This window comes from Dipodomys spectabilis, unplaced genomic scaffold (assembly GCF_019054845.1).
Source record: "Dipodomys spectabilis isolate Male_0828 unplaced genomic scaffold, ASM1905484v1 ptg000609l, whole genome shotgun sequence".
NCBI lineage: Eukaryota > Metazoa > Chordata > Mammalia > Rodentia > Heteromyidae > Dipodomys > Dipodomys spectabilis.
In genome coordinates this window covers 281,521-307,173 of record NW_024871286.1, presented here as the reverse complement: position 1 = coordinate 307,173, position 25,653 = coordinate 281,521, and the positions used below count along the sequence as shown (strand labels likewise).

Here is a 25,653-nt window from a genome sequence, read left to right as displayed (position 1 = left end):
AAACGACATCTCCCAAGAGGCAATGCGGAGGACGCACTAGTTCCTCCTGGGCCATGGAAGGGCGCCAGGCGCGAGGCACGTCGGGAGTTGTAGTCGCCCCGCTTATGTGCCGATCCCCCGAGAGCCTCCCTGAGATGTTTAAGGCACCAGACGCTGGGTGGCTGCCGTACTCGACTCTGTCTTTTTTCTTTTGTCGGTTGTGGGTCTTGAACTCTGGGCCTGGGCGCTGTCCCTCATCTCTTCAGCTCAAGGCGAGTGCTCTAGACACTTGAGCCACAGCGCCACTTCCGGTCTTCTGGTGGTTTATTGGAGATCAGAGTTTCATGGACTTTCCTGCCTGGGCCGGCTTTGAACCGCGACCCTCAGATCTCAGCCTCCTGAATAGCTAGGATGACAGGCGGGCGCCCGGCACTCGCTTGTATCTTGCTGCCTTCTCGCCACGCGCTCGTGATGAAGCTGCTGGCTGTGGGAGTGCGCGCTGGGGCCTCGAGCCGCACACTACGGCTCCTGTCTGCAAATCGAGCCGAGCCCACCCGCCAGCTTCCGGTCCCCGGGGAGCCTGGGGGCGGGGCCGGCGATGATTGACACCCCTTCAGCTGTCGGCTGACGGAGCATGCGCGCCAGGATCCCGCCTGCGGGATGGTGATAATTGGTGATCTTGAAATAATGAGCCGCAGAGCCGGGCGCTGGTGGCTCCCGCCTGTCATCCCAGCTACTCAGGCGGCAGACGATGGCGGTTCGCAGCCAGCACGGGCAAGAAAAGAAGAAAAGTCCCCGTGAGACTCTTAACCGCAATAAACCACCAGAAAGCCGGAAGTGGCGCTGTGGCTCCAGCGGTGGAGCCATTCTTGGGCCGAAGAGCTGAGGGACGGCCCAGGCCCAGGGTTCAAGCCCCACGACCGACAATAAGTAAACACATAAATAAATAAATGTTATAATGGCTAGATTGGCTTGCACTCTGCCGGGGAGGCGGCGGCCAGAGGCCCCCGGGTCAGGGCCGGCCGGCTGCACACCGACCTTGCCTCCGCTTCCCAGACGTCAGTGACCAGCTGGGCCTCTCACCAGTCCTCTTAACTTCCACGGGCCGGGCCCCGCCTGAATGCCGGGCCTGGCCGCTGCCCTGAGCTTGTTCACGCAAAGTGGGCACTCTACCACTTGAGCAACTGCTCCACTGCCAGGTTTCTGCTGGTTTATTGGAGGCCAGTCTCACGGCGTTTCCTGCCCCAGTTGGCTTTGAACTGCAGCCTCAGGAGTAGCTGGGATTTGGGATTACCGGCATGAGCTGTTGATAGACCTTTGAAATCTCAATTTATTTCAGTTATTTATTTTTGTTGATGGTGGGGCTTGAACTCTGGGCCTGGGCGCTGTCCCTCAGCTCTTCAGCGCTCTACCACTGGAGCCACAGCGCCACTTCTGACTTCTATGTCTGTGGTATTGAGGACTCGAAGCCAGGGCTTCCTGCAGGTGAGGCCAGCACTTTCCCACGGAGCTGCCTTCCTGGTGTCCATGGGCCTGGGCCCTGAGGGGACCGGGCTGTGGGTGGCTGTGTCCAATGGTGCCTGCCAGGGGTGAGGAAGCACTTTCCTTTGTCTTCCACCCAGAAGAGCAGCCTGGGCCTCGGTCCCGGGGCTTGACACCCAACCAAGTTTTCTTTGGCCTGTTTCCCCACAGTCAATGTGGGGGCAGGCTCGGCCCCAGCTTGCTCCCTATGCCTGAGCTCAAAGCTCCGTGCCTCAGTTTCCCCTACCTGGTAGCTGAGTGGATGGGAAGAGATTCTGAAAAATGCAGAGCAGAGTGGAGAGTGCAAGTTGATCCTGACAGGGCTAGGAGGGGACAGGGGGAAGGACGCGGGGAGCCCTTGGGACTGAATGGACAGGGGCAGGAGGCAGGGGACAGGCGGACATGAAGACATGAAGTAGGCTGGGCCTGGGTGGGGCCTGCAGCTGGGGCGGGTGGAGACCCTGTGGCGGCCAGTGGGGCCCTGTGTGGGTGAACATTCACTAGACACTGCTTCCTCCTGCAGCAGCCGCTCCCTGTCCTGGGGAACCAGCCCTACAGGCTGGGTCTGGCCGCTGCCCGGATTTCCAGCAGGCCCTGGCTGTCCCAGCTTGACCTTGGCGGCCAGCCTGTGTCCCATCTGCTCCCCCCACGCCACCCCCCTGGGCTGCCGCTGGCTCCCTGAACTCTGGCTTCCTTGTGGTTCCGGGCTGGGCTGCACCTGCCCAGCAGCCTCCAGGCACACATCACCTGCAGCCTGCAGGGCGGGCAGGCCCTCCCTGCCTGCAAGGCCAAAGCCACCAGGCCCTGCCTGCCTCTGCCTCTACTTACCCAGACCTTCCCAACAGGCTCACTTGCCTTCCCCCAGACAGCTAGCAGGGCTCCCGTGGCCGTGGAAGCTTGGGTCCCCGTCTGCTAAGGTGGGGCTGGCCCACATCTGCCGCCCCTCCTGTGGCAAGGACGGGGCACCCTCCTTCCCATGCCAGGGGCCACTCCTGGGTGCCCCTCCGTGACATGGCTCTGTGACTCCTTTGTCTGTCTTCCCACTGAGTTGTTTGCCTTTTGTATGTGAGTGCCAGTCCTGAGGTTTGAACTCAGGACCTGGACGCCGGCCTGAGCTTTTGTGCTCGAGGGGGGCGCTCTACCACGTGAGCTGCAGCTTGACTTCCGGCTTTTTGCTGTGTCACTGGAGACAAGAATCTCATGGTCGTTTCTGCCCGGGCTGGCTTTGAACCTCGATCCTCAGATCTCAGCCTCCTGAGCAGCTGGGATTGCAGGCCTGAGCGGCTGCTGGCTCTGAGCCCAGTATTTTCATTTTCATAATTTGTTTTCTTAAGACTAAGAAACCTCAGTTCTAGAAAATCTTAGCCTATATCAAGGTTACCAAGTGTTTCCCTCAGTGCTGTGTATTCTGTGAGCTTTCCACCTTTCGCTCAGTGGGCAGTGCCGCTGCACCGGCCTCAGTCCCTTGTCAGGGCTGTGGGTGGCCAGTCCGTCCCTCTCGGGGCCCTGGAGGCCTTTGGAACCCACAGCCAAGGGTGGGTGGCGGGAGCTTTCCTCTCCGCCACCTTGTGGCCCGGCCAGGCCCCCCTGTGGGCGGAGCCTGGGCCCCGGGTGGCAGCAGGAAGTGCCGGGGCCCAGCTGTGGGATTGGTTTATTTCCTCTCTCACTTCATGGGTCACCTCAGCCCGCAGCCCTGAGGAGCTCCCGGCCCGGGAGCATGCAGGGGTCGCTCAAGCCGGTCTGAGCAGGCCCCATGGGCTGGCAGATGAGTCTAGGGGTAGCAACAGGGCTGGGACACAGAAAGCCACTTCCATCCGTTTCCAGCTGCCTCCGGGGACTGGCCCCCCCAGCCGGCTGCGGCCACAGCCTTGGCCCAACAACGAGCACCCGCCAGCTCTCCCCGCACAAAGCCCCAACCCAGGACCATCTGCGTGGACCCTGCTGGACCCCTTGAGTCAAGAGACTCAACGTGTCCCTGACACCCCTCTCTCCCCCCCACCCCCCCGTGGGGTCAGCCCCATCTTCCAGCTCCCCGCCTCCCGGCCTGGCCTCCGCTCCAGCCCTGACCCTCACTTGTCCTTGGGTTGCAGTCCCAAGGCCACCTCCTCTGGGAAGCCCTTCCCCAAACTGGTCCTCATGCATGGTGGCCTAGGCCTTGACCCCTGGCCTGCACCCCACCAGCCCCCATGCATCCAGGGACAGGGGCAGCAGTTCAGCCACAGAGACCCGCCAACCCTGCAGGGGTGCACCCCCTCCCCGGGGAGCCCCGCCTACCCCCCCCCACACAGCCTGCTCTCCCACCCCAGCCTTTGTCTCCACTGTGCCCCACCAGCCACTGGTCCTGCTGCAAGTCCGCCCTCTCCTTGCCTGGCCTTTCTCTGCTGTCCCTCTGGCTGGGCCTCGGTTTCCCCCATCACAGCAGGCCAGACCTGCTTCCCAGGCTAGGAAAACTTCTCAAAGGGACCTTGAACTTCACTTGGGCACAGCTCCCTTCCTTAGTGGCAGAATTCACACCATGCTGTCCACATGTGGGCACACTGAGGCCCAGAGTGCTGTCCCAGCCCGTGCGGGGTCGCCCGCAGCGGGGCTGGAGGCCCCCACAGAGGCCCCAGAAGGCTCAGCCCCTCCCGGGCCTGCCTGCCTGTGACTTCCGGGCTGACAGCGGCTCAGGAAGCCTGGGCCGCACAGGAAGAGCCAGGGACTTCCCACCGCCGCCTGGTCTTCCTGCCCCCCATCACTGCGCCCACCCGCCAGGTAAGAGCAGGACTGGGCTGGGGCCAGGCGGGGCTGGCTGGTGGGATTAGCCGCGGGGTTGGCCAGGGGTCCTGCAAGAGCCACGGCCACAGGGCCTCCGAGGCCCACCCGGAGGAGGCCTGACCATGTGGGGGGACTCCGGGTCCCACAGGGTGCCGCAGATCCGGTACCCCCATTCCCAGCCCAGCTGCTGTGCCCGCCGAGGGAGGGGCGCAGAGAAGCTCTCCAGCCACATAGGGCTGTGTGTGCATGCATGTGTGTGCGTGTGTTTGTGTGATTTTATATCTAATTTTTTGTTGGTTTTGGGGCTCAAACTCTGTGCCTGGGCGCTGTCCCTCCGCTCTTCAGCTCAAGGCGGGCACTCTACCACTTCAGCCACAGCACCACTTCCAGTTTTTTGGTGGTTCACTGGTGATAAGAGTCTCATGGGGGGCTGGGAAGGTGGCTCAGTGGTAGAGCGCTTGACTTGCATGCCTGAGGCCCTGGGTTCGATTCCTCAGCACCACATGAGCAAAATGAAAAAAGCCGGAAGTGGCGCTGTGGCCCAAGTGGTAGAGTGCTAGCCTTGAGCTGAAGAGCTGAGGGACAGCACCCAGGCCCAGAGTTCAGGCCCCATGACCGGACCAAAAAAAAAGAGTCTCATGGCCTTTCCTGCCTGGGCTGCCTTTGAACTGCGAGCCTCAGATCTCAGTCTCCTGAGTAGCTAGGACAATAGGCATGAGCCACCTGTGCCCAGCTCTTTGGGGGGTTTTAGAAACAGACATGTTTTAGGCTCCATTGCCCTTCCTATTTCTTTCCTCTTTTACTTTCAATAATAAAAAAGTAAAGTGCTTACAAGTTGCTCTAAATGCATTAACACCAAGCATCCATTTCTCTGAAGGGTGTCTGGTTTCTGGTTGAATGTGGTTGGGCACACCTGTAATACCAGCTCTGGGGATCGTAGGCAGGAGGGTTTGAGGCCTCCACAGGCTCAAACGTGTGAGCTCCTGTTAGAATAATGCAGAAGCAAAAGGGGGCAGGGCTCAAGTGGTGGGGCACAGACAAGCAAGAAAGAGGCCTTGAGTCCCAACCCCAGGCCTGCCAGATAAGGGAAGGCACCAGCAAGAAAAGGTCAGGGAGTGCGGGAGCTTGGCCCTGGGGTCCAGGCGGGCGTCAGCGAGCTCAGTTCAGGCTGTCCCAGGCTCACCCTGCCCCTCTGGGACCCCGCTTCCCCATGCCCCCCCTCCAGGCAGGGGACCCCAGCCTTGCAGGTTAGGAGTAGCCTTGGTGCCTGCTTTGGGGCCGGGCACCACACAGCCAGGAAAGCTCCGACGTGGACCTTACAGGCCTCAGAGTGGGGTTTGGGACTCAAACCCAGAGCCTGGGGCCCTTGCCCAGCCCTGTAAGAACAGAGTCCCCACTCTAGGGTAGGTGTTTTGTTTTGGGATGAGAACAGAATGAAGGGTGGGTGGGGAGGGCCCCCTACTGCCTGTCATCAGGACCCCAGTCCTGACAGAAGCATTTGCCACAGCCTCGGATCAGACGGACGCTCCCTGAGAACACCTTCCTGGGGCCCCAAAACAAGCCAGCACCCCCAGCTTGCTGCACCTCTACGATCCGCTGTACCTCTGCAATCGGCTGCTCCTGCCTGTTGGGTCACGGGCTGGGCCTGCTGGGGGAGACAAGAGGCTGCAGGTTGATTGGAGATGTCTGCCCTGGGTGCAGACAAGTACAGATGTCTCTGTGTTGCAGGTGGCTTGTCCTCATGGCGCCCCTGAGCGAGGAGACCCCCCTCATCTCCCAGCGCTCCTGCAGCCTATCTTCCTCAGAGGCCGGGGCCTTGGACGTGCTGCTCCCAGCTCTGGGCCCTGGGCCTCCTCAGCGCCTCTCCTTCTCCTTTGGGGAGCTATCTGCAGAGGAGTTGTGTGTGCAGGCTGCCAAGGCCAGCGGTGAGTGGGTTCCTGAAGGGATGGGCCAGAGGGAAGGGCAAGGCTGTGTGGGGCCCAGATGGAGAGCAGATAGTTACCTGTTGAAGTCAGCATCAGAATGGGGGGGGAGGGGGGAGGCTTTGAAGGATGAGTAGGAGTCTGGTGAGGGAGGACGGTGACACTGCAGCCTGGCTGAGGGGCGGATGGGGCACCCGAGGAGGGGCTGACGGGCTCACGTCCACAGGCATCCTGCCCGTGTATCACCCACTCTTTGCTCTGGCCACTGAGGACCTCTCCTACTGGTTCCCCCCAAGCCACATCTTCTCCGTGGAGGACGCGGGGACCCAAGTCTTGGTCTACAGGCTGCGGTAGGAAGCACCCTGAGTCCCCAGGGCTCGAACGGCCTCCTAGCCTCTCTCTGCAGGGCACTGCCAGAGAGGGTCCTTGAGCCCAGAGAGGGTCGGTCACTTGCCCAAGGCCACACGGCACACACAGTACCGGCTCCGCTGGGCATGCTGCCCGCCCTGTACCCCAGTTCCTGCTGGGGCCAGGGGTTCCTGACCGGGCTCTCCTCCCCTTCCCCGGCAGCTTCCATTTCCCCAACTGGTTCGGGCTGGAGAAATGCCACCGGTTTGGGCTGCGCAAGGACCTGGCTGGCGCCGTCTTCGACTTGCGGGTCCTGGAACACCTCTTCGCCCAGGTGCGGCTCGGCAGGTGGAGGGGGTCGGGGCGGGCCCGGGGCGGAGGGCGGGCGGGCGGCCCGGCGAGCCTGCGTCCGTCCCGTCCGTCCGCAGCACCGCGGGGACCTGGTGGCCGGGCGCCTGGCCGTCGGCCTGGGCCTCCGGGACCAGGGGGAGTGCCTCAGCCTGGCGGTGCTGGACCTGGCCCGGCTGTGCCGCGAGCGGGCGCAGCGGCCCCGGGAGCTGCTGAGGACGGTGAGGTGAGCGGCGGGGCCCGGGAGGGGCGCGGGCGGGACGCGGGGTGCGGGACCGGGGGCGGGACGCGGGGCCCGCGCCGCCCCACGCCCAGCGCCCCCGCGGTCGGTCCGCCCTCATCTCCCGCAGCTACAAGGCCTGCCTGCCGCCCGGCCTGCGCGGCCTCATCCAGGGCCTCAGCTTCGTCACCCGCAAGCGCATCCGCAGGACCGTGCGCCGCGCGCTGCGCCGCGTGGCCGCCAGCCAGGCCGACCGGCACTCGCTCCTGGCCAAGTACGTCATGGACCTGGAGCGGCTGGACCCGGCCCGGCACGCCGAGACCTTCCGCGTGGGGCTCCCGGGGCCCGCGGGGGACCAGGGCGCGCCGGGGCTGCTGCGCGTGGCCGGCGGCAGCGGCATCGCCTGGAGCGCGGGAGAGGCTGAGGTGCGGAGGGGCGGGGCCGCAGGAAGAGGGCGGCGCCAAGACGGGTGGGGCTCCAATGGGCGTGGAGGAGCTTCAAGAAATGGAGCGAGCGATTGGGCAGGACGATGTAGGGGCGGGACCCTATAGGGGGTGTATGATTGGAAGAAAGCAGTGATGTCCTTCATGGGAGGGATCATGGAGGGCCGGTTGAGAGCTGGGCTGCAGAAAGCTGAGGAGGAGCAGGAACAGAATAGGATTTACCCCGAAAGGGGCGGGGGCACTGGATGGTGGGCGGGCCTCCACAGACTAGGGGTGTCCAATAAGAAGACAGGACCAAGAGTGGACGGGGCGCACAGGTTCGGGACCTGCAGATGGGGCGTGGCCCTAGAGGGGCAGGACAGGAGAAAGCTGGGTGGTGAATGGGCTGGGCCAACGCTCATAAGGAGAGTGGGCGGGGCTCAGAGGAAGCCGAATGAGGGCGGGGCGGAGCAAGGGGGTGGGAACGAAAGTGGGTTGGGCAGCACCGAGGGTTGTTGGGCGGTGATGGGTCCTTCATGGGTGGGATCGTGAGGGGCCGGGGCTCAGGAGGTCCAGGAAGAAGGCAGAACAGGGAAGGGGAGGGTCTCTGGGAGGTGAGTGGCAGGACCTCCAGGGGCTGGGCCGGAGCCCCTCAGGCTGGACAGGGCCTGAAGAGGACTGGGGCGGTGTCGGGTGAGGACGGGAGCGGTGTGGGCGGGGCCTAGTGAGGATGGGCGTGGTACGGGCGGGGCTTGGTGAGAACGGGAGCGGTGTGGGTGGGGCTTGGTGAGAACGGGAGCGGTGTGGGCGGGGCCTGGTGAGGGCGGGAGTGGCGTGGGCGGGGCCTAGTAAGGATGGACGTGGTATGGGCGGGGCCTGGCGAGGACGGAAGCGGTGTGGGCGGGGCCTGGCGAGGATGGGCGTGGTATGGGCGGGGCCTGGTGAGGACGGGACAGGCGTGGGCGGGGCATGGTGAGGATGGGCGTGGTATGGGCGGGGCCGGGAGGGATGAGGGCGGTGGCTGAAGCGCGGGGTGGCGGGCCCAGCCGCGGGGCGCTGAGCGGGGGGACTCCAGCGCCGGCCCTGCCCTTCCCATCCCAGGACTTCCAGCCCTTCTGTGACTTTCCCGAGGTGGTGGACATCAGCGTGAAGCAGGCGCCCGGGGCGGGAGAGCACCGCCTGGTGACCCTCACCAGGACGGACAAGCAGATGCTGGTGGGTCGCGGGCCAGCCCTGGGACGGGCGCGGGGGCGCGGGCCGGGCCCTGACCGCGGCCCTGATGGCCCGCAGGAGGCCGAGTTCCCGGGGCTGCCCGAGGCGCTGTCCTTCGTGGCCCTGGTGGACGGCTACTTCCGCCTCACCTGCGACCCGCACCACTTCTTCTGCAAGGAGGCGGCGCCGCCGCGGCTGCTGGAGGAGGCGGCGTGGGGCTGCTGCGGGCCCATCACGTGAGCGCCCGGCGGGTGCGGAGCGAGACCCGGGAGGCCCCGCGGCCGGCCCCGACCCGCACGACAGCTCCGTCCCCGCCCTTCCGTCCCGCAGGCTGGACTTCGCCATCCACAAACTCAAGGCCGCGGGGGCCCTGCCCGGCTCCTTCGTCCTCCGCCGCAGCCCCCAGGACTTCCACAGCGTGCTGCTCACGGTCTGCGTGCAGGTCGGCCAGCGGCGCGGGGCTGCGGGCCGGGGAGGGGCCGGAGGGGGGCGGCGGAAGCGCAGTTCCCAGCACAGCCCGTGGGTCTGCGGGAGGGGGGGAAGAGCTCTGCCCCTCCCCCTCAGGACCCCGCCCTGCGCCCCTCCCCGCCCCGTGCCCCTCCCCCAACCCCTCCCCCTCAGGACCCCGCCCCGTGCCCTCCCCCTCAGAACCCCGCCACGTGCCCCTCCCCCAGCCCCTCCCCCTCAGGACCCCTCTGCCCTGCAGACTCCGCTGGGCCCCGCGTTCAAGGGCTGCCTGATCCGGCGGGACCGCTCCGGCGCCTTCTCCCTTGTCGGCCTGGGGCGGCCTCACAAGAACCTTCCAGACTTGGTGGCAGCGTGCAGGGACGGGGGGCTGCGGATAGACGGGGTCGCGCTGCGCCTCACCGCGTGCTGCACTCCTAGACCCAAAGGTGAGGCCCCGCCCCGCTGGAACAGAGCGCCTGGGGGAGGTGCCACGTCCCACGGGGGCGGGGCCTGCGGGTCCCCCACGGGGGCGGGGCCATGGCGTGCTGGTCCCCCACGGGGGCGGGGCCAGGGTCTGCGCGTTCCCCACGGGGGCGGGGCCTGCGGGTCCCCCACGGGGGCGGGGCCAGGGTCTGCGGGTCCCCCACGGGGGCGGGGGCAGGGTCTGCGCATTCCCCACGGGGGCGGGGCCATGGCCTGCGGGTCCCACACGGGGGCGGGGCCTGCGGGTCCCCCACGGGGGCGGGGCCAGGGTCTGCGCGTTCCCCACGGGGGCGGGGCCATGGCCTGCGGGTCCCCCACGGGGGCGGGGCCAGGGTCTGCGCGTTCCCACGGGGGCGGGGCCAGGGCCCGCGGTCTCCACAGGAGCGGCCCGCAGCTCCTGCGCCCACGTCGGTCTCCCACCTCCTCCCTCCTCTGTAGAGAAGTCCAACCTGGTGGTGGTGCGGGGCGGGTACGGCCTGGCCCCGCCGGCCTGCGCCGCACCCCGCGGCCCCCGCAAGCCGGGCCCCATGACCTTCCACACCATCCCGGCCCACAGCCTGCAGCGGGTAAGCCGCCGTCGCGGGACCGCTCCCCCGTGCTCCCCCCGGGAGGCCCCCCTCCCCCGCCCCGCCAACCGCTCACGACCGCCCCCCCCCCGCGCCAGCACGAGAACCTGGGCCACGGGTCCTTCACCAAGATCTACCGGGGCCTCCGCCACGAGGCCGTGGACGGGGAGGCCCGCGAGACCGAGGTGCTGCTGAAGGTGATGGACGCCACGCACAAGCACTGCATGGAGGTGAGGGCCGCGGGCGGCGCTGGGAGGGCGAGGAGCTGAGCAGAGGACCGGCAGAGGCGCGGTCGCCGCCCAGCACCAGGGCCACCGGAAGAGTGCGGGCCGTGCAAAGGTCCTGCGGCAGAGCAGGGCCCGCGTGATCAAGAAGTGTGAGGCCGGCTGGCCGGGGAGGGGTCGGCCAAGGCGGACACCCGGAGGCGTGGAGGAGACGTTGGCGGGGCCCAGCCCGGGGGGGAGGCGGCCGCTCGGACGTGAGTCCGGACTCCAGAGAGAGCTGAGGGCCGCTCTTTCCCCAAGCCCGGAGCTGGGAACCATCGGTGTCATCGTGCCTTCTTTTCCCGGCCCCGCAGTCCTTCCTGGAAGCTGCCAGCCTGATGAGCCAGGTCTCCTACCCGCATCTGGTGCTGCTGCACGGCGTGTGCATGGCTGGCGACAGTGAGGCCCCGCCCCCGCTGGGACCCCGCCCACCCAGCCTGGCAGCCACAGAGGCCCCTCCTTCACCCGTTACCCGAATCCCCGCCTACCACGCCACGCAAACCACCGAAGCCCCGCCCACCCCGTCACACAACCCACCGAGGCCCCGCCCATACCCCACCCTCCCAGCCCCGCCCACCATGTCACACAACCCACCGAGGCCCCGCCCACACCCACCGTCTCGGCCCCGCCCACCCACATCACACAACCCACCGAGGCCCCGCCCACACCCCACCGTCCCAGCGCCGCCCACCCACGTCACACAACCCACCGAGGCCCCGCCCATACCCCACCGTCCAGCCCCGCCCACCCACGTCACACAACCCACCGAGGCCCCGCCCATACCCCACCGTCCCAGCCCCGCCCACCCACATCACACAACCTACCGAGGCCCCGCCCATACCCCCACCGTCCCAGCCCCGCCCACCCACGTCACACAACCCACCGAGGCCCCGCCCTGAGGCACCGCCTCAATTCAACGCCTTCCGGGGCCCCGCCCACAATGCACAGCTCGAGGCCCCGCCTGGGAAGCCCCGCCCAGCCACCACAGCCTGCTTCACCCGCGTTGCTTAACGCTGCTCGCCCTCACCCCCACCCCACGCGTGGCATCCCGGCCTCCCAGCCCTCCACCCCGGGCGGGGCAGCTCCAGGGTCCCCCTTGGTGTCCAAGCCTAGAATGTTTTCAAGCTGCACAGACCCTGGTTTCTGACTCCCTTTACTGTGCAGCTTTTTGGGAATGCGTACCTTCTCTGAACGCCAGTTCGTTGATTCCCATCAGCAGCTGTTTATCGGGGAGCTGGGGGGGGGGGGCGCAGCTCCTGGAGCGCAGCTCGGTCCCCCCCCCAGGCACCATGGTACAGGAATTTGTCCCCCTGGGAGCCGTGGACACGTACCTGCTCAAGCGTGGCCAGCAGGTGCCGGCCAGCTGGAAGCTGCAGGTCATCAAACAGCTGGCCTACGCCCTCAGCTACCTGGTGAGCCGCCGCCGCGTCCATCCGGCGTCCGCCTGCATGAGGCCGGCGCGGGGCAGGAGGGCAGCGCCAAGGAGGCCCCGGGCGCGGGGACTTGCGGGACTTTGCTCTAAAGGCAGCGCGTGAGAAGAGCAGGCCGCTCGGAAGGCGGAGTGTGGGCAGCTTCGGGCACTGTCCCTTGGGCTCTGAAGGATGTGTACGAGTTTGCCAGCAGCCTTCTTCCCTGCACCCCGTGTCCTGCCCACTCAGGAGGACAAAGAGCTGCCCCACGGCAACGTGTCCGCGCGGAAGGTGCTGCTGGCTCGGGAAGGGGCGGACGGGAGCCCCCCTTTCATCAAGCTGAGCGACCCCGGGGTCAGCCCCACAGTGCTCAGCCTGGAAAGTACGTGTCAGGGGCGGGGGGGGGGGCGGGGGGCCGACCCGAGGAGCACGCGCCTGAGCCGCCCGGCCCGGCCCTCCCCTCAGTGCTCACCGACAGGATCCCCTGGGTGGCCCCCGAGTGCCTGCAGTGCCCCCGGGAGCCGCAGGCCCTGGGCCTGGAAGCCGACAAGTGGGGCTTCGGCGCCACGGCCTGGGAGGTGTTCAGTGGCGCCCCGATGCCCGTCAGCGCGCTGGAGCCCGCCGAGGTCAGCGGCCAGGCCGGGAGCCTTCGCGTGGCGGGGCGGGCCGGGCGGGGGTTCCCAGGGCGCACCGGGCCCACCGCCCTCCTCCCGCAGAAACTCAGGTTCTACGAGCAGCGGCAGCAGCTGCCGCCGCCCAAGTGGACAGAGCTGGCCTCGCTGATCCAGGAATGCATGGCCTACGAGCCGGGCCGGCGGCCCTCCTTCCGGGCTGTCATCCGGGACCTAAACAGCCTTACCACGTCAGGTCCGCGGGGCGCGCAGGGGGCGGGGCGTGCAGGGAGGCCCCAGTGGGGCAGGGGGCGGGGCACTCCGCGAGGGTGGGGCTCGCAGGGTGGGCGGGGCGCACAGGGGGCGGGGCACTCGGAAGGGCGGGGCGCACAGGGGGCGGGGCACGGGAGGGCGGAGCGCGCAGGGGGCGGGGCGCGCAGGGGGCGGGGCACGGGAGGGCGGGGCGCGCAGGGAGGCCCCGGAGGGTAGGGGGCGGGGCACCCCGGGAGGGCGGGGCGCGCAGGGGGCAGGGCGCGCAGGGGGCGGGGCACAGGAGGGCCCGGAGGGGTAGGGGGCGGGGCACCCCGGGAGGCGGGGCGCGCAGGGGGCGGGGCAGGGAGGGCCCGGAGGGATAGGGGGCGGGGCACCCCGGGAGGGCGGGGCGCGCAGGGGCGGTTCCGGGCAGGGGGCGGGGCACGCAGGGAGGCCCCGCAGGACTAAGCCTCCCGCGTGGAGGATGACGGCCGTGACTTCCCGGTCTATGGGCCGCGGCAGCCGCTGTACCCAAAGCCCCGCACTGAATATAGTGTTGGTCTTGTGTGTCCACACCAGGGCTTGAACTCGGGGCCTGGGCGCTGACCCCGAGCTCCTTTGAGCCACAGCGTCCTTTGGGCTCTTGGGTGGCTAATGGGAGATAAGGGTCACGACTTTGCTGCCGGAGCTGGCTTTGAACCGAGATCCTCCGCGCTCGGCCTCCTGAGTAGCTGGGGCGGCAGGCGTGGACCCGGTTGGAGCTCCTCCTAGTCGGGGGCTGCCGGCCGGCCTCCCCCTCCGCCCCGTCCAGCACGCGTGGCCTGCTGTCCCCGCCAGGATCAGCTCCCCGCAAGCGGCTCTCCGTGCTCCCCCATGCCGTGGGCGGCTGGGGCGGCACCCCCTCAGGGAGGCCCGACTTAGGGTGCTGGGACGGGGCCGCCCCACAGGCCTGCCTCAGGAGACTCTGCCGTCCCGCCCCCAGACTACGAGCTGCTCGCAGACCCCACAGCCGGCGGCCTGGAGCCTCGAGATGGGCTGTGGAGCAGCGCCCGGCTCTACGCCTGCCAGGACCCCACGATCTTCGAGGAGAGACACCTCAAATACATCTCACAGCTGGGCAAGGTGAGGTGGGGACGGCCCCCGGGCGGGGGGGCGGGGCCTGCTGCACGATGAGAGGAGGCTATTGGTAGAGCTGGGAAGATGGGCGGAACTTTGTGGGGTAGTGGGTGTGGCCTGGAAGTGGGCGGGAGTTGTGGATTGGCGGGCGTGGTGTGCGCGGGTGGGCGGGGCTCCCAGGAGCCCACCAGCCGCGCTCTGCCGCAGGGCAACTTCGGCAGCGTGGAGCTGTGCCGCTACGACCCGCTGGGAGACAACACCGGCGCCCTGGTGGCTGTGAAGCAGCTGCAGCACAGCGGCCCGGACCAGCAGAGGGACTTCCAGCGCGAGATCCAGATTCTTAAAGCCATGCACAGCGACTACATCGTCAAGTACCGCGGCGTCAGCTATGGCCCAGGTGGGTGCGGCCGGAGGCCGCAGGGCCCAGGGCCTCGCAGGCGCACCTCTGGCTGCCCCGCGCCGGCCGCCTGTGCTGCTCCACGGTCAAGACTCAGAGGGGCCCGGGCTCGGATCCCGGCTCCGGCCGGGACCCGCACCAGAGCCTCAGTTTCCCCAGTTGATCTTGCTCTGAAGGAGCTGCGCGGGCTGGGGGCGTCCAGCTGTGGACAGCAGCGTGTGTGCTGCTGTTCCCGCGGTAGTGACAGCGCCATCCGAGAGCGACCCTGGGGGTGAGGGAGCGAGCGGGTTTGGGGGCGCACTGACCCCACCCCATCCCCAGGCCGCCAGAGCCTGCGTCTGGTCATGGAGTACCTGCCCAGCGGCTGCCTGCGCGACTTCCTGCGCCGCCACCGCGCCCGCCTCGACGCGGGGCGCCTCCTGCTCTATGCCTCGCAGATCTGCAAGGTGCGGGCGCTGGGGACGGGACGGAGGGAGGTGCGGGGAAGCGGGGCGAGGAGTCCCCGGCCCTGCGGAACCTCACGACGCCCCGCCCCAGGGCATGGAGTACCTGGGCTCCCGCCGCTGCGTACACCGCGACCTGGCTGCGCGCAACATCCTGGTGGAGAGCGAGGCGCACGTGAAGATCGCCGACTTCGGCCTCGCCAAGCTACTGCCGCTCGACAAAGACTACTACGTGGTCCGCGAGCCCGGCCAGAGCCCCATCTTCTGGTAGGGACCCATAGGGCGCCCGCTTAGAGTACCGCCCATCACAGCCATAGCCCCGCCCCTTCCGCAGCTCCTCGGCCTTCTTGTCCCAGCCCCGTCCTCCCCCTTCCGATCCTGCCCTTCAGCGCTGACCCCGCCTCCTCCAGTGAGCTCCCTTTGCTTGCCAGCCCGCCCCAGCCCCTCCCCTACTGCCTCACAGCCTGCCGCTCAGGCCCCGCTCCTAGCGCGGCCACGCCCACAACACATTGGTCACGCCCACGCTGCAAGGGTAGCCCCGCCCACACTGGTTCTGCCCCTCCAAGACCTGAGAAGCCACACCCACAACGCAAGCCCCATTGTCAGACCCCGCCCCTATAACCACGCCCTCTTGGAAAGTGGCCACGCCCCTTCACATAACCCTCTTCCAGCCCTGCCCCTCTCATGCCAGGCATAGCCCACGTCCCCGCTCCGCTCAGGCTGGGCCCGGAGGCAGCTCAGGGTGAAGCCTGGCCGCTCCGGACACTGAGCCCAGTGCTGACCATGGCTGCGCCCGGCCCAGGTACGCGCCCGAGTCCCTGGCGGACAGCATCTTCTCACGCCAGTCCGACGTCTGGAGCTTCGGGGTCCTGCTGTACGAGCTGTTCACCTACGGCGACAAGAGCTGCAGCCCCTCGGCTGTGAGTGGGCAGGGGCCCCTCGCGTGCGCGCCCCGCCCCGCCGGCCCCGCCCTCTCCCCGGCCCCGCCCCGCCCACAGGCCACACCCTCTCCCCGGCCCCGCCCCCTCTCCGTCCGCAGGCCCCCGCCCCTCTCCCTGGCCCCGCCCCGCCATCAGGCCCCGCCCCTCTCCCCGGCCCCGCCCACGGCCCTCCCCGACGCCAGCCCCTCCTCCAGGAGTTCCTGCGCATGATGGGGTGCGAGGGCGACGCCCCGGCGCTCTGCCGCCTGCTGGACCTGCTGTCCGAGGGCCGCAGGCTGCCCGCGCCCCCTGCCTGCCCTTCCCAGGTGAGCGATGCCGCCGGGCTGGCCTCAGTTTCCCCGGGATCCCCGCCCCGGACGCGCAGTGTGTCCAGGCCCTGGGGTGCGGAAGCGGAGGGCGGAAGGGGCGGGACTGGCCGCTCCGCCTCGGGGCGGGTGGGCCCCGGCGGGGCATCGGGCGTCCCGGCCAAGACCCGTGTCCGTCCCCAGGTCCACGAGCTCATGCGGCTGTGCTGGGCGCGCGCCCCGCAGGAGCGGCCAAGCTTCGGCGCCCTGCGCCCGCGGCTGGACGCGCTGTGGAGCGGGGCCCCGGGGTGAGGAGAGGGCGGGGTGAGGGGGGCGGGGTGAGGAGGGGGCGGGGTGAGGATGGGGCGGGGTGAGGAGGGGCGGGGTGAGGAGGCGGGGTGAGGAGGGGCGGGGTGAGGAGGCGGGGTGAGGAGGGGCGGGGTGAGGAGGGGCGGGGTGAGGAGGGGCGGGGTGAGGAGGCGGGGTGAGGAGGGGCGGGGTGAGGAGGCGGGGTGAGGAAGGGCGGGGTGAGGGGGGCGGGGTGAGGAGGCGGGATGAGGAGGCGGGGTGAGGAGGCGGGGTGAGGAGGGGGCGGGGTGAGGAGGGGGCGGGGTGAGGAGGGGCGGGGCGAGGAGGCGGGGTGAGGAGGGGCGGGGTGAGGAGGGGCGGGGTGAGGAGGCGGGGTGAGGAAGGGCGGGGTGAGGGGGGCGGGGTGAGGAGGCGGGATGAGGAGGCGGGGTGAGGAGGCGGGGTGAGGAGGGGGCGGGGTGAGGAGGGGGCGGGGTGAGGAGGGGCGGGGCGAGGAGGCGGGGTGAGGAGGGGCGGGGTGAGGAGGGGCGGGGTGAGGAGGCGGGGTGAGGAGGGGCGGGGTGAGGAGGGGCGGGGTGAGGAGGCGGGGTGAGGAGGGGCGGGGTGAAAAGGCGGGGTGAGGGGGCGGGGTGAGGAGGCGGGGTGAGGAGGGGGCGGGGTGAGGGGGGCGGGGTGAGGAGGGGGCGGGGTGAGGAGGGGGGCGGGGTGAGGAGGGGCGGGGTGAGGTGGGGCGGGGTGAGGAGGGCGGGGTGAGGAGGGGCGGGGTGAGGAGGGGCGGGGTGAGGAGGGGCGGGGTGAGCGGGGTGAGGGGGCGGGGTGTGGAGGGCGGGGTGAGGGGGGTGAGGGTCGGGAGATGCCCCCCTCCCGCCCGCTCCCCTCCCACCACCGCTCCCCCGCGCCACGCCCCCTCCCGCCCGCGGCTGCCGCCCGCATCGGGGCCCCTCCGGAGGCGATGTGAGGACCTCGGTTCGAAGCCGGCCAGGGCGTGAACGTCCGTGAGGCTCATCTCCAGTGAGCCACGCAGAGCAAGCCACAGGCGGCGCCGAGGCTGCAGCGGCAGAGCGCCTGCCTGGCGCCGGAGAGGCTCCGGGACAGCGCCCGGGCCGAGAGTTCAAACCCCGCCTCCGACCAACAAACCCAGCAAAGAAGCGCGAGGAGCGCGGACGGCGGACGCGGGGAAGAGCGCGGAGCGGCTGGGAAACGCGGGCGGACGCCGCGGGGCAGGAGCGAGGCGCCTTCTCCGGCCTGTCTTCGTTTTCTGCTGGCCCGGGATCGTCACCCCGACCCCGCGCTCGTCTGCGGGAAGGCTGCTGGGGGGCGGGGCAGAACCCTGATAGCGTGCGGGCTCGGCGCCGAGCCCGGCTGGACACGGAGGGCGGCGAACTCGCGGGCGGAGATGCGGGGCGGGAGCCGGAGGGGCGGGGGAGACGCGCGGCACGAGCCGCGGGAGGTCACCGGTCTGCGTCACCGGGAACAAGGAGGTCACTAAACAAGACCGCACCTGTGGACAGATTGCGGGGACGCGTGGGGCGGGGCCTGCGCGAGCTGCTGCCTGGTGGGGGGGGGCACGTGGGCTCTGGGACTCTGGAGATGCAGGGGGGGCCTCTGGGGCGCGGGGGCTCTGGGACGCGGGCGCTCTGGGACTCTGGGGCCGCGGGGGCTCTGGGGCGCGGGGGCTCTGGGGCGGGGGGGGGGGGGGGCTCTGGGGCGCGGGGGCTCTGGGGCGCGGGGGCTCTGGGGCGGGGGGGGGGCTCTGGGGCGCGGGGGCTGTGGGGCGGGGGGGCTCTGGGGCGGGGGGGGGGCTCTGGGACTCGGGCCGCGGGGGCTCTGGGGCCACGGGGGCTCTGGGGCGCGGGGGACTCGGGGGCGCGGGGGCTCTGGGGCCACGGGGGCTCTGGGACTCTGGGGCCACGGGGGCTCTGGGGCCACGGGGGCTCTGGGGCGCGGGGGACTCGGGGGCGCGGGGGCTCTGGGGCCACGGGGGCTCTGGGGCGCGGGGGCTCTGGGGCGCGGGGGCTCTGGGGCGCGGGGGACTCGGGGGCTCTGGGACTCTGGGGCCACGGGAGCTCTGGGGCGCGGGGGCTCTGGGGCGCGGGGGGCTCTGGGGCGCGGGGGGCTCTGGGGCGCGGGGGACTCTGGGCCGCGGGGACTCTGGGCCGCGGGGGCTCTGGGGCGCGGGGGGCTCTGGGGCGCGGGGGACTCTGGGGCGCGGGGGCTCTGGGGCGGGGGGGCTCTGGGGCGCGGGGGACTCTGGGGCGCGGGGGCTCTGGGGCGCGGGGGGCTCTGGGCCGCGGGGGCTCTGGGGCGCGGGGGGCTCTGGGCCGCGGGGGCTCTGGGGCGCGGGGGACTCTGGGCCGCGGGGGGCTCTGGGGCGCGGGGGGCTCTGGGGCGCGGGGGCTCTGGGGCGCGGGGGGCTCTGGGGCGCGGGGGACTCTGGGGCGCGGGGGCTCTGGGCCGCGGGGGACTCTGGGCCGCGGGGGCTCTGGGACTCTGGGGCGCGGGGGGCTCTGGGACTCGGGGGCTCTGGGGCGCGGGGGGCTCTGGGGCGCGGGGGGCTCTCGGGCTTCTTGTCGGCCGGGGACCGCGCTGGCCCGAGGCGCGCGCTCTGCGTGAGTGGTGCGGAGGACTCGAACCCGGGCCTCACGCGTGCCTGGCGCGCGCTCCGCCGCGAGCGGCCTCCCGGCCGGGCGGCCCCATGAGCCGGGTGGAGAGGGGGAGCGCGCGGCTTCCCCGTGAGCGGTCCGGGCAGTCGTGGGAGGGCGGGGCGGAGCCGGGGCTGGGGTCGGGGGTCAGGGTCGGGCCTCTCGGGCCGCAGCTGCCGGCCTTGGCTCCTGGCCGCGGGCTGCGCCCCAGGGGCGGCGAAGGGAGCGCGCGCTGCGGGGGTCAGAGGGCAAGGCCGGGTTTGGGGAGCCGGCTGGGGGGGGCGGGGCGACCAGCCGGGAAAACGTGGAGAGACGGAGGACACGGCCGGGAGGGTCGGACAGACGGACAACAGACACGGCAGGGAGAGGGAAACTGAGGCAGGGGAGGGCGCGGCGGCGCGGGCATCCCCGCGTGGGCATCCCGGGCCACGCCACGCAGCCTCAGTTTCCCTGCTGGGCAAAGGACCCGCGAGCCGCCCTCCCCGCCCCCGTCCGCCCCCGCCGCTGCCCGCGCGGAGCCCGGCCCCGAACCCCCGCCCCGGCCGCGGGCGCCGCCCTCCCCGCCCCAAGGCCGCGGCCCGCGCTCCTCGGCGCTATAAAGGGCGCCGGGCCGCACTCGGCACCGAGCACCGCACACCCGGACCGGCGCCATGCACCGCGGGCTGCTGCTGCTGCTGTTGCTACTGCTCCCGGCCCCGCGACCCGCACGCGCGGGCGCGCCGGCGGCGCGGGAGCGGCTGTGCGGGCACCGCCTGGTGCGCGAGCTCGTGCGCGTGTGCGGGGCCCCGCGCTGGTCCCCCGAGGCGGGTGGCGTCGGTGAGTGCGGGGGAGGGGAGGAGCGGGCCGGGGCGGCGGGCTGTCCCCGGCCCCCGCTGACCCCCGCATCCACAGGGCAGCCGCTTCCGGAGCCCCGCGCGCCCGGTGTCCCCGAGCCCGGCCGCCGCCGCCGCCGCGCCGCCGCCGGCCTCCCGCACCGCTGCTGCGTCCTCGGCTGCGCCCCGGAGGACCTCGCGGGGTTCTGCCCGCGCTGACCGCCCGACCCCGCCGGCCCCCGCCGCCCCTTAGCCCCGAACACCAAATAAAGTGGCAGAGCAGCTCCTGTGTGTGTTTTGGAAGGTTCCGCACCCGCAGCCCCTCTGCCGGATGGTTCTGCCCCTCCCCCCGCTGGATGCTAAGTCCCCATGAGACCAAGTGGGGAAACTGAGGCAAGGAGCGGGCCGGGCCGGCCAGCAGGCGACCTCAGCGCCGGTGAGCCCCAGCCCTCCCACCCCCAGCTCGTCCTGCCCCAGGACCTTTGCCTGTGCTGCCCGGGCTCCCCTCGCCGCGCAGCCCTGGTCTCTCTTCCCACCGCCTGCTTTTTTTTTTTTTTTTTTGGTCCGGTCGTGGGGTCTGATCTCTGGGCCTGGGCGCTGTCCCTCAGCTCTTCAGCTCAAGGCTAGCGCTCTACCACTGAGCCAGCTTCCCAGCCCCCCACCGCCTGCTTCTGACTCCCACAGGGAGGCGGGAGGGGGGGGGTGCGGCACAGGGAGGGGCCAAGGTCCCCACGGAGCTTGCACCGGTCCAGCCAGCCGCCAGCGCCCCAGACCCCCCCACCAGGCCGCCCGGGCCCCCCCAGGCCGCCCCGGCCCCCCCGGGCCCTCCCCCCAGGCTCCCCCAGGCCGGACTTGTGCAGGAAGCGGCCGTTTCATTTTCGTTGTCGGTGGTAGTCTTGAACTTGGGGCCGGCGCTGCTCCTCAGCTCCAGGCAGCCTCTACCACGTGGCCCACTTCCGGCTTCTGGTGGCTCATTGGAGAGTCTCACGGCCTTTCCTGCCCAGGCTGGCTTCGAACCTGGGCCTCCTGAGCGGCCGGCGGTAGGAGCCTCTTCGCCCCGCGGGCGTCCCACCCCAGCAGCCCGGCTCCACTTCCGGCTGTGTGTGCGGAGGACTCGAGCCCGCGCCTCTGGACGGTGGGCCGCACGGCCTTTGTTAACGCAGACAGGACAATGGCTTTTATTGAACGCGCATGCAGGACCCGGCCCGGCCGCTCCCTGAGTGTGGAGGCTGCCGTGGGGGGGGGGGGGTGTCGGGGGCCGCCGTGGGGGGGTCGGGGGCCGCCGTGGGGGGTGTCGGGGGCCGCCGTGGGGGGGTCGGGGGCCGCCGTGGGGGGGGGGTCGGGGGCCGCCGTGGGGGGGTCGGGGGCCGCCGTGGGGGGGGGTCGGGGGCCGCCGTGGGGGGGGTCGGGGGCCGCCGTGGGGGGGGGGTCGGGGGCCGCCGTGGGGGGGTGTCGGGGGCCGCCGTGGGGGGGGTCGGGGGCTTCACCCCGCCGGCCTCCAGCGCGAGCCTGGATGGGGCTGCCACGCGGAGGGGGCCCCACGAGCACCACCGCGGGGGGCGCCGCCGGGGAGGGCGGCCTCAGTAGACTTGGGCCCGGCGGCCGCAGGCCACGTCGGGGCGGCTCAGCGCGTCCCACATGAGCAGCATCTCGTAGGGCAGGAAGCGGTGCACCAGCAGCAGCTCGCGGTAGAAGCAGGGGTCGAAGGAGGAGAGGCGCGGGGCGGGGGCGCGCAGGCCGGCCATGCGCACGCCGCCGTGCGCCGCGGGCCGCAGCCCCGCGCGCTGCAGGCACATGCCCAGGAAGACGTCGTCGATGGGGAAGAGCGGCAGCGCGGGCGCCTCGCGGCGCAGCGCGCGGCCGGTGAACCGCGACAGCAGCAGCCCGCCGCCGCCGCAGTAGGGCGGGTAGCGCTCCTCGGCCGTCAGCAGCCGCGGCACGAAGTACTTGCTCCAGGGCGCGCGGACCGGGCCCACGTTCTGGATGAGGTGGCCCACGAACAGGTGGCGGTCGGGGTCCTGGCCAAGCAGGTAGGCCACCATGTTGTTCGTGTGCGCGAACACGTCGTCGTCGCCGTTGAGCACGAAGCTGGCGTTGGTGCACCGCGCCTCCTGCCAGCGCAGGAACAGGACCTGCGGAGGGCGGGGCTGAGGACGGGCCCGCCCACCGCCACACCTCGTTCCCGCCCACCCCAACTCAGGCTCTGCCCCAGCAATGATTGGCTCCCCATGGCCCCGCCCCTCACACGACCCCGCCCATCGTGGTGTCTGGCTCCCCCTCTGCCCCGCCCACCTCCTTCCCTGCCTATCTTCTCTGTCTGCCCTACCATGGGCTCCTCCTCTGACTCAACCCTACCACGGGTCCCTTTATACTTGTCTCTTGCTTTGCCTTATCATTGGCTCCACCTCCGACCCCACCCATCGCCTCTGCCTCTGTCCTACCCCACATCTTGCCCCACCCATCGCAATCTGGCTCTGCCTTGCCATTGGCTTTCCTCTGCCCTACCATTGATTGGCTTCACCTCCGCCCCGCCCCAACTCTCACTCATTTGACTATGCCCAACCATTGGCTCCGCCTCTGGCCCAGCTACTGCCTTCCCTTCCCCTGGCCCCGCCCCGCCTCTGGCCCAGCTACTGCCTTCCCTTCCCCTGGCCCCGCCCCGCCTCTGGCCCTGCTACTACCTTCCCTACCCCTGGCTCCGCCCCATCCCTGTCCTATTGGCTCTGGCCCTGCCTGGCCCAACTCTGGCCACGCCCCCAGAGGAATCCCAGCCTGGGGCGCCATGATTCTCCAAAAACAAATAAGCGGCAGACTCCCGAGCCTCAGTGTGGGGACCGGCTGGGCCGGCCTCCGGAGGGAGGGCCGCCCTCCGCGGGGACACTCACAGCTGCGCCCACCTGCTTGAGCGTGAGGTTGAAGAAGGAGTCGTGGAAGTCCCACTGCAGCACGTCGCCGTGCGCATGCGCCTCCAGCTCCAGCAGCCGGTCCACCTTGCGGGCCTGGTGCGGGTCGGGCTCGGTGCCCACGAGGAAGAGGCGGCGCAGGGCGGCGCCCCGCACCTGGCGCTCGCGGCCCCAGGTCTGCCGCACGAGCTGGCGCCGCTCGTAGTTGCGGGGCGCGGACTTGATGGCCAGCAGCAGGAACACGGGCCCCGCGCACTTGCCGGGCGCCGCGTCCTGCAGCAGTGTGAAGTCGCGGCAGTGCCGGTACAGCAGGAAGTTGCGCACGTGCGCGGGCTGCGCCGCGAAGTCCGGGTGCCGCGCCACCGAGGCGTTGGGCGCGCAGGGCGCGGGTGGTGGCGCGCGGGGCGCGCGGGGTGGCGCGGAGCGTGCGGGCGGCGCCTCTTCTGGGGCGGCGCAGCGGCGCGCGGTGTGCAGCCGCGCCAGGGCCAGCAGCACGCAGGCACACAGGGCCAGGGCCAGCGCTAGGCCCGGGCCCACGCCGGGCCGCAGCAGCCGGGGGCACCGCATCTGGCCTGGGTCCGCGGGTCCTGCGGAGAACAGTGCCTGTCGCATGGTGTCTCTCGGCAAACTCCTATGCCCCCCTAAGCCCATCCCCACTCCCCAGGGAACTCCTACGCGACCCTCAATGCCCCAGCTGCAATGCCCCTCGCATGGGCGGGCCCAGAATTTTCTGGCTGGAGTGGAGGTCGGGGAGGGGCCGTGTCCCACTGCTGTGGGTGTTCCGGGGGGGTCAGGTTGGGGTACCGGCCTGGCCACTCACCTCAGGCGACCTGGGGTCTGGGTCCCGCCTGTCCTCCGTCCCCTCGCGGCACCCAGCGTGCTGTGGGGATGGACAGTGAGTCCAGTGTGGACCCATGGTCACCCAGGGAAATGGGGGTACAGTGGGGTCCAGGGGCCCCTGGCTGCAGTGCGGGCTGGGGCCCAGGCCCTCCGCCGGCCGGGCGGGGCTGCCCGGGGCTGTCCACCCTTCCTCAGGTCCGCTGCTGCCCGACCTGTTGATTTCCTCCAGGAAAAGCCTCTTGTCTTTTGCTGGCCGGGGCCCAGGAGCCTCCCCAGGCCGCAGGTGGCGACGCCCTGGCCCCGACCCTCACCCCATTCTGCCCCTGCTCCAGGCCCCTGTCCAGCCCGCCGGGCCGCGCCCGCTGGGGCGCTGGGCGGGGCCTGAGGTTGGGAGGCCCCTGCGGCCGGCTGAGGACGGTGGGGGAAATCCGGGCCCAGGGCTGCGGCCCGGACCCCAGGCAGCGCCGAGGCGGCTCCGCGGGATGAACGGGATGTTCGGGCGTCGACAGGAACGCCAGCAACACGCTTCTAGACCTGCCTCGGTGGCCCTTAATGACCCTGTGAATATTCATGACCCAAGGCCGCCGCCTTCTGGGCCCCAACGGGCCCCAGGGACACTGGCTTCAGCCCCGAAGATTCTGGAGCCATCCGACCTTCTGCCAAGTCAGGGGCTCACCCGGCGCTGCCCCATCCGGGTCTCCGGACGGCCGGGAGCCTTGAGAGAACAGGGCAGGGTCCAGGCCTCGAGGGGCAGCTCCGGGGCGGGCTGCATGTCGGTTGCAGGGTGGGTCGCTTTACGAGGGCCCGAGGGCCGTGCGGGCTCCATAAACCCGCCGAGGGGCCCAGGCACGGGAGGGCCGCGGCCCCGCCCTGCAGACCGGCTTCCTGGTTCTTGGGCAGCATTTCCGCGTGGATGCTGAGGGCCGGCTCCGCCCCTCCTGCAAGCCCCGCCCTCCCTATCTGCAAGCCCCGCCCCATCTGCAAGGCCCCGCCCAGGGTCCTGGCCTGTCAGCAGATCGCACTCCGCCCCCAGCAAGGCCCCGCCCCTCCTGCAAGCCCCGCCCTCCCCACCTGCAAGCCCCGCCCTCCCCACCTGCAAGCCCCGCCCCAGGGTCCTGGCCTGTCAGCAGATCCCACTCCGCCCCCATCACAGGCCCCGCCCCCAGGCAGCTGGACTGTCGATAGGCCCCGCCCTCACCGGCAGGGCCACGCCCCCTCCACAGCTGCGCCCCCACACGTCCCACCGCAGCCTGCGGGGTCCGGCCTCTGCCGGCTCCGCGTCCCCAGGCCTCCTTCCCCGTCCCTTCCACGACCTCCCCCTTCCCCCCCCCCCCCCCGTCAGCAGGGCCCCCACCCCTCGTCCTGGCCAGATGGGACCCCGAGCCTGGGAAGGCAGCTGGGCTTCCCAGCCGCCCGAAGCCCTTCCCTGTGCACTCCCTGGCTCGGAACTTCCGGGTCCCCACCCCGTCCAGCCGCTGCGGCCAGTAAATTCGGTCAAGAAAGATTAATGTCAGGAATGTAATGTAACGAGCTGTGTAATCAGGAAGAGCAAACACACCGGATCACGCCTGCAACCGCCACCCAGCACGGGAGCTGGCTCCAGCCATTTCTACCCGGAGGGAAACTGAGGCACTCAGCGGCCAGCTCCTGCAGGGGGCGGAGGAGCCGCAGCCACCACCGCCCCCGGCGGGTCCTTCAGGCTGTCCCCTGGTAAGGAGCTCCCCACAAGAGGCGACCCTAGACTCCCGGTGGGAAGGCGGCGCAGGGCGGCCCCGACCTGGGCCCCGACCCCGGCTCCAACCCGGCCCCGGCCCCGGCTCCGGCTCCAACCCGGCCCCAGCCTCGGCCCCGGCCCCGACCTCGGAACTGACCCCGACCCGGCCCCGGCCCCGGCTCCAACCCGGCCCCCAGCCTCGGCCCCGACCCCGACCTCAGCCCCGACCCCAGCCTCGGCCCCGGCCCCGGCCCCGACCTCAGCCCCGACCCCAGCCCCGGCCCCGGCCCCGGCCCCGGCTCCAACCCGGCCCCCAGCCTCGGCCCCGGCCCCAGGCCCCGACCTCGGAACCGACCCCGACCACGACCCCGGCTCCGACCCGGCCCCCGGCCCCGGTTCCCCGCTCGGCCCCCAGACTCGACCTCGGCCCCGACCCTCGACCCCCGGGCGCCCGCAGGTCCCCGTCCTACGCGGGGCCTCAGGGCCCCGGCT

At 70.9% G+C, this 25,653-nt stretch overlaps 3 protein-coding genes across 3 annotated transcripts; 2 read left to right on the top strand and 1 right to left on the bottom strand.

Annotated features, from left to right (window-relative positions):
• The first annotated feature begins 4,169 nt into the window (after nt 1-4,169).
• Nucleotides 4,170-16,256, top strand: Jak3 (Janus kinase 3). The gene is made up of 24 exons (XM_042671279.1): nt 4,170-4,254; nt 5,986-6,182; nt 6,406-6,529; nt 6,750-6,861; nt 6,956-7,101; nt 7,226-7,520; nt 8,619-8,732; nt 8,808-8,965; nt 9,060-9,171; nt 9,436-9,622; nt 10,098-10,225; nt 10,324-10,455; nt 10,803-10,887; nt 11,773-11,900; nt 12,147-12,279; nt 12,363-12,523; nt 12,614-12,764; nt 13,743-13,882; nt 14,084-14,273; nt 14,595-14,719; nt 14,811-14,983; nt 15,519-15,636; nt 15,852-15,962; nt 16,146-16,256. The coding sequence occupies exons 2-24, from the start codon at nt 5,999-6,001 to the stop codon at nt 16,251-16,253; spliced, it is 3,315 nt and encodes a 1,104-aa protein (XP_042527213.1). The 5' UTR covers nt 4,170-4,254; nt 5,986-5,998; the 3' UTR covers nt 16,254-16,256.
• Nucleotides 16,257-19,458: 3,202 nt separating this feature from the next.
• Nucleotides 19,459-19,923, top strand: Insl3 (insulin like 3). The gene has a single exon (XM_042671234.1). It carries the CDS (start codon nt 19,543-19,545, stop codon nt 19,921-19,923), a length of 381 nt encoding a protein of 126 aa, XP_042527168.1. The 5' UTR covers nt 19,459-19,542.
• Nucleotides 19,924-21,264: 1,341 nt separating this feature from the next.
• B3gnt3 (UDP-GlcNAc:betaGal beta-1,3-N-acetylglucosaminyltransferase 3) lies at nt 21,265-23,219 on the bottom strand. The gene is made up of 2 exons (XM_042671233.1): nt 22,602-23,219; nt 21,265-21,836 (listed from the first exon to the last, which is right to left on the bottom strand). Exons 1-2 carry the CDS (start codon nt 23,217-23,219, stop codon nt 21,285-21,287), a joined length of 1,170 nt encoding a protein of 389 aa, XP_042527167.1. The 3' UTR covers nt 21,265-21,284.
• Between the last annotated feature and the right edge of the window lie 2,434 nt (nt 23,220-25,653).

What these genes read in the sequence shown, in the direction of transcription:
- Jak3 (XM_042671279.1), top strand. Translation starts at nt 5,999, where the DNA reads ATGGCGCCCCTGAGCGAGGAGACCCCCCTCATCTCCCAGCGCTCCTGC. An exon ending in TGGAACACCTCTTCGCCCAG is followed by an intron (nt 6,862 to 6,955) that starts GTGCGGCTCGGC and finishes GTCCGTCCGCAG; the next exon opens with CACCGCGGGGACCTGGTGGC. An exon ending in GAGCTGCTGAGGACGGTGAG is followed by an intron (nt 7,102 to 7,225) that starts GTGAGCGGCGGG and finishes CATCTCCCGCAG; the next exon opens with CTACAAGGCCTGCCTGCCGC.
- Insl3 (XM_042671234.1), top strand. Translation starts at nt 19,543, where the DNA reads ATGCACCGCGGGCTGCTGCTGCTGCTGTTGCTACTGCTCCCGGCCCCG.
- B3gnt3 (XM_042671233.1), bottom strand. Translation starts at nt 23,219, where the DNA reads ATGCGACAGGCACTGTTCTCCGCAGGACCCGCGGACCCAGGCCAGATG. An exon ending in TCAACCTCACGCTCAAGCAG is followed by an intron (nt 21,837 to 22,601) that starts GTGGGCGCAGCT and finishes CGCCCTCCGCAG; the next exon opens with GTCCTGTTCCTGCGCTGGCA.